The following is a 6,682-nucleotide window of genomic DNA, read 5'->3' as shown; positions in this document are numbered from 1 at the left end:
GATGTCATATACCAGGATGTTGTTATGCAAAAGTAAGTTATTTAATAGCTTGTAAAAATGTAAATTGTATCTTAACGGAAAGACTATAATTTCATTGGTTTGATTTATCTATATTGGCATAATCTTACTCTTACTAGTATAAATATGAAAGTTTAGATGGATGATTGTTAGAGTTTGTAGCCTAAACAGCTGAACGGATCTCGCTGAAATTTGCCATAGACGCAGGATAGTCTGAAAGGACTCTTAGTCTACTCATTTTTTTTTAAATCCACGCATACGGAGTCGCGGGCCAAAGCTAGTGTTGTCTAAATTAGTGTAAATGGCCATCGGCAGAAAAGACATCTTCTATTATAGAGTCATTTATACTTTAAACATTTTGAATGTATTGTTAAGTTTGGTGTAAAAATGCAGAAGGTGTTTTAACAGTCATTTTCAACATATTTGCATGATATTCCAGTTGTCCAGAAGATTTCAAAGTGAATCCGGGCGCAGTGGAGGCGATATGCGAGCATCCTAAAGTACCTACACGCATCCTGGTCGGCTTCAACCGCGGCCTGGTGGTGCTGTGGGACCGCACAGCCGCCTCGCCTACACACACCTTCGTCTCCAACCAACAGTTAGAAAGTCTCTGCTGGAATGATGATGGTAACAATAAATTTATAGTTTTCTAAAACTTATTTAGAGATTATAAAAGATGCTAAAATGCTATTTAAGAAGTTAAAAATTAAAATTATTTTACTTGAATCATAATATTAAATATTTTATTTCTCTTATAATCTCAATACTACGAGTTTTTTTTTTATTTTGAACTATCAAAAGTTAGTCAAATATGCAACAGAATAGATGTTATGAATATTGTCCTAAAATATGTTTGACTTGTGTATTTTTTTCCAGGCGAACATTTCACATCCTCACATAACGATGGTTCTTACGTGACGTGGGAGGTGGCAGGAGCGGCAAGCGACAGACCCTTAAAGGAACCCATAACCCCCTACGGACCTTACCCCTGCAAGGCCATCTCCAAAATACTCATCAGGACCAGTGTTGATAATGAAGAAATCACCATATACGCCGGTAATTATTTAAAATCAATTATTTTAAAATGGAAGGGAAATCGCAGGATAGGGGATGCATAGGAAATTTTGTTTTCTGTACATTAACTTTAGTCACTTCGCAATTTAACATCATCATCTCCCCTGCCTTATCCTACTCCCGTAGGGTCGGCGCACCGGGTTTTCGTCCTCCAAAGCACTATCATCCGTCATCTCAGTCATCACTCTCTTCTTGATCATGTCACCTTTCACGCAATCCATCCATCTCTTTCTAGGTCTACCTCTACCGATGTACCTCCACATTCATAACATCCTTCTTGTTACATGCGATTCATCCCTTCTCATAACATGCCAATACCACTCTAACCTTTTACTCCTTATTTTCTTAACCACTGGGGCTACTCTCAAGCTTCCTCTAATATACTCATTTCGTATCTTATCCAATCGAATAAGATAACAATTAATTGTAATTTAACAATATAATATAATAAAAAACTAGCTTTCGAGACTCCGTCCGCGTGGTATTAAAAAAATTATAAAATATCTCCTATGTTACTCACAGATGAATTTCTAACAGTGAAAGAATTTTTAAAAGCGGCCCAATAGTTTTTGATCCTATTCATTACAATCAAACATTTTTTTTTATTTGTTTCTTTCAGGTGGCATGCCTCGAGCTTCATATTCCGACAAATATACAGTGACAGTGCAGCAAGGCGACAAGCATGTGGCATTCGACTTCACAAGCCGTGTTAGTATTGATTGTTATTATATAAATTTAGACATAGTAAAATTGCAAGAATAATTTGTTTAAGTATACATTTAATATTAATTTAAATGTTATATTTAGGCAAAAAAAAAATCAAATTCAAGTTTCACAACGTACCCAGTTTTACGAAATAGTTGCATGTATTGATTACTCGCTGTTGCTAGTTACTTCGACTGCGTGAAATTAAGAAATTAAAAAAATTAGCCTATGTTACTCACTGATAACGTAGCTTTCTAATGCTTAACGATTTTTTTTTTAAATCAGCTCCTTAGTTTTTGAGTTATTTCAAAACATACAAAAATACAAATCTTTTCTCTTTATAATATTAGTAGAAATTAATAATACATTAGAACCTGGATAAGTTAAAGTCCAAGGAAAACACAAAATATATTAAGTTATAGAGGTTTTAAGTTATCAGGGGTCTATGTTGTAGAGGTTTTGGGCTCTGATGGGAAGGGGACATATTATTTTTCGAAGTTATACAAGTTTTTAAGTTACCGAGGTTCTACTGTACTATATCCCAAGTGTGACTTATTGTTTGTGTGTATACTTGTGTAGGTGATCGACATGTTCACGACGACGCCGGTGCCGCCGGACGGCGCGCCGCTGCAGGAGGAGCGGCCCGGCTCGCCCGCGCTGCTCGCGCACCACACCGTCAACCAAGTCGCCGCGGCACTGGTACGTCGGACTAATAGCTGTTTCCGCATCTTACTGGCTTCCGCATCAAATTATAAAAACTTTATCGTTACATATCACAAATTCTTAATTGCAAATGACAAAATTACCGTTACCATAATAACCTTGCTTCCTTAATGTTGTCAGCTTGTTTATGGTCTCTTTACCACGTGAAGGTTTTTTCCAATTTATTTACCCCCTTAAGTTTAATAGTGAAAATATATAGCCTAAAGCGTAAGTATAGTGATTTTTATTAAAGAGAGAATTATTCAAAAATATACTGTGATTGTTGATATCCTACGCCACAAAGTAATGTGTGTTTACGCTTTATAGTCTGGAAGTACACAGCTGTAGCTGTGCCAAATTTTATCGAGATGTGTTCAACAGTTTAGGCTACAAACTCAAACATCCAAACTTTTGCATTCATAATATAACGTTCGTATTATATTTGTGTAAAGGTGGTGTTAGCGGAAGAGGAGCTGGTTGTGATAGACCTGTGCGACGCGCGCTGGCGGCCGCTGCGGCTGCCCTACCTGGTGTCTGTGCACGCGTCGGCCGTCACCACTGCACAGCTCGTCGACAATGTTGCACATAATGTGTATGACAATATTGTTGCCGCGGGTAAGAATACTACGGCACATTACTGAAACGAAACTTAGATATATCGCTTCCATCGTAAACGCTTACAATATGTCATTGTTAAAATTTTGTAAGGAATTAGGAGTAAGGCCACCTTAAATAAGTTGTTCCATAATTAAATGATGTTTTAGTATTCGGCAGTTAAGGTCGCGAAATGAAAAGCAAGTTTTGGTCTAGATTTAGTGCTCGTGGGTTCGAATCCTGGACATATTGAACTGTTTCTAATGTCTGTGATTATAATCTCATAAATGTTAAATTATTTAGTAGAATATAAAAGCAAAAATACGTATCTATTATAACTTTTCATTTTTTTAGGCATACCAAATTGTACTTTATTAAACTACCAATAGTAACACATCAAAAATAAACTGAAGTGCTTTTATACTCAAGTAATAGTGATGTAACAGGTCAGCAGCAGACGGAGAACGTGTACTCCGAGGGGGCGTGGCCTATCTCGGGGGGCGTGTGCGAGGGCGTGTCGGGGGGCGCGGGCGAGCGGCAGCTGCTGCTGACGGGGCACGAGGACGGCTCCGTGCGCTTCTGGGACGTCAGCGGCGTCGCCATGACACCGCTCTACAAGTATACTACCGCGCAGCTGTTTAGGTGAGAATTACACTAATTTAACACTCGGTGGGAGGAGTTATGGGCGTGTCTTTATAAGCTTTGATGAGGATACTTTACAAACGCAAGATTTAATTGTTTTGTATGTTTTTTATTAAATATTTAAATACATTATTTGGTGATGGTAGTTTAATAGCGGTCACGAAATCATGTCACCCATCCATTGTAGAGAGATTGGTGTGTTGTATTTCCCGTCCCATTCGATAGTGAAAATATTTAAAAATCAAAATTTATCTCTATAAATCGGTTTAGTAGCTTTGAAGGATTATTAAAAAATATAATACGTATCATATATTAAAAACCATTAGCTTGATATCTAACCATTGAACTTTTGCTTCTCGCTTGCGACGCTTCAAAGCGGACTGAAACGATCGAGGACGAGGTAAACATCGGTTTCTCTAAGCATGGAAATATGCTTTATGCTAACAATTGTTTGTTGCAGTTTATGTTTTTTTGTGCATTTATATGTCGTACTCACAATTGTTAAGTGTATAGATTCTTAGAGTAGAATTCAATAGTTCTCAAATTTATTGCTCAAGTTCCTTTAATGACGAAGTGCGTTGTCAGAGTTGTTAATTGTTAAGTGCCTTAGTGTAAATTTATTAATCTCCACTAAGGGATTGCTTAAGTAGCCATTGATATCTCTTTGGGAGTATAAGTCTATATTATTTATTGTGTTAATAAGAAGATTAAATTTTTTAGAAGTCTTAGTTATTGTTACTTCAAGTACAGTGTTGCTATATTTTTATTTATTTTTAGATTTATAACTAAATAACTGTATATAAAGTACCCTGTTAATTAGTAACGCTTACGTTCTTGTCTAATATTGTATATGTTTTAATATAAATGTAATTTGTGATAAAAACTAATTAACAACGTTAGTTTATTGAAAAAGTTATAACGTTAATACGAGAAATGGGGCAAACCAGAAGAAACGGAACGCGGTACATTCGTAATTGATTCCGGACGTGGAACGGAACGCATAATAAATGATGACTGAATAAAAACTAAAAAAAAATCAAAAGATAAAAGTCAGATATATCTGTGTTTGTTTATTAGTTAATATAAGTTAGAAAACCACTAAGCACAATGTTATAAATGAAAATTAATACCACCTCACAGACTATTTACCAACGCACAAAACAAGTATTATAATATACAGTAAGGAAGCCTGTGAATGATCCACGATCGCCTTCGCACATTAAAGGCAATAACAAATGAAATTAAGGCAATATAAGAATTAACTTGCACTGCACTATAATGGTTATAAAATATTATAAAGCGAAATTAGAAAAATCCTTGAAGATTGCTCGTGTTCAAAATAAATGAAAATAGGTAACACTTAACCTATAAAAACCTGTTTTTTAAAACAAATGTAGATTGATACATAGAACAATGTAGATTGTTATATTTTTTGAAATAAATTAAATTTTCATTTTTCTTTTCAAATTATGTAAGTGTATCCTTTACTGTTTATTAATAAGGAAAAGTAGTAAAAAAAACGATATTTTAATATAATGTCCTTCCGATTTTTTGCCGAAAAATCAATACCTTCAAAGGTTTTTTCGTGTTAGGCGCCTTTTTGTTTTCTAACTTGAAGATTATCCGTCAAAGGTAACATGTAAACAGCCTAATAAAAATAAAATCGATTTTAGGTGTATAATGCGATTTATAACCCCGGTATCAAATTTGAAACGGTATTAAATACCAAAAATAGGCATAACATTTAATAATTTTCTTAATCTTGTATCTTCCTTGTGTAGCGGTGAAGAAATAGGCGAGAATAACGATAGTCAAAATGACGAGGAAGAATGGCCGCCATTCCGACGTGTCGGCACATTTGACCCCTACAGCGATGATCCGAGACTAGCTGTTAAACGAGTGAGTACAGAATCTACATTTAAAAGCCAAACAGCTACAATGTTACCAAAGAAAGGAAATATTATGGTGAAACTAGCGTTCGCCCGCGATACCGTCCGTGTGGAATTAAAAAACAAAGTTAACTAGCCTATGTATTCTAGACTATCCTCTATATATATATTGTTGCGGATGTCAATGGGCGTCGTTGACCACCTTGGTGTTCACGCCGATCGTTTGCCACCTTTTTTTATAAAAAAAATATGTATTCCAGATTTCATCGAGAGAGAGGTTAGGCTACAAACTCTAACATCCATCCATCTAAGCTTTTGCATTTATAATATTAGTAAGATATAATAAAATAAATTTTTATTTTATAGGTTATACTTTGTCCCTTATCGGGTATGCTTACGATTGGTGGAGCGGCAGGACACATCGTTGTAGCCAGCCTCAAGACTACCGCTAGCACTGCGGAAGTTAAAGTAAGATATTATATTATAAATATTAAAATTAAGGATATTATATTATATATAACTACTATTTAATATAACATGAAATATTTTTAAAATCAATGTTGTATTTGGATTTTGTGGCGCCACTGTCGCATAACATTTAAATATAATGACTGTAGTTCGATTTTTTACCAATGAGTGTTTTCAGTTTATCGTTTATATATGTGTTTCTTTGTCAGTCTATGTCAGTGAACATCGTGTCTGATCGCGACGGCTTCGTGTGGAAGGGACACGACCAGTTGACACTCCGCGCCGGCACGCATACCTTCCCGCAAGGATATCAGGTATGTTTCTTAAAAGTACTAAATAATGCAAAATGACAAGACTTTTGATAGATTCTTTTTTGTTACAATTTTTCAACGACGTAAATAAGTAGTTTCAAGTACATAGATATTAGACAAGAACAGAAAGAAACGAGAGGTGTTTTAGAATCGAGCTTAATGCAAGTCTGCCTACCCCTTTAGGTTAAAGGCGTGATAACATTGTATATGTGAGTGTATGTGTGCAGGCGAGCGCGGTTGCGCAGCTGTCTCCGCCGGCCGCGATCACGGCGCTGGCGG

At 35.8% G+C, this 6,682-nt stretch overlaps 1 protein-coding gene across 1 annotated transcript in view; it reads left to right on the top strand.

Annotated features, from left to right (window-relative positions):
* Positions 1-6,682, top strand: part of LOC106106885 (lethal(2) giant larvae protein) — a gene marked incomplete at its 3' end in the record, with an annotated part of 31,652 nt that overhangs the window by 19,369 nt on the left and 5,601 nt on the right. Inside the window, exons 7-17 of the mRNA XM_013287545.1 lie at positions 7-32; positions 458-645; positions 895-1,074; positions 1,712-1,800; positions 2,377-2,496; positions 2,952-3,114; positions 3,540-3,735; positions 5,517-5,634; positions 5,991-6,092; positions 6,302-6,406; positions 6,631-6,678. Coding sequence (XP_013142999.1) covers positions 7-32; positions 458-645; positions 895-1,074; positions 1,712-1,800; positions 2,377-2,496; positions 2,952-3,114; positions 3,540-3,735; positions 5,517-5,634; positions 5,991-6,092; positions 6,302-6,406; positions 6,631-6,678 — 1,335 coding nt within the window. The remainder of the gene's footprint in view (positions 1-6; positions 33-457; positions 646-894; positions 1,075-1,711; positions 1,801-2,376; positions 2,497-2,951; positions 3,115-3,539; positions 3,736-5,516; positions 5,635-5,990; positions 6,093-6,301; positions 6,407-6,630; positions 6,679-6,682) is intronic.

Source organism: Papilio polytes, unplaced genomic scaffold, assembly GCF_000836215.1.
Source record: "Papilio polytes unplaced genomic scaffold, Ppol_1.0 DF822067.1, whole genome shotgun sequence".
Lineage (NCBI taxonomy): Eukaryota > Metazoa > Arthropoda > Insecta > Lepidoptera > Papilionidae > Papilio > Papilio polytes.
This window is presented reverse-complemented; position numbering and strand designations above follow the sequence as displayed.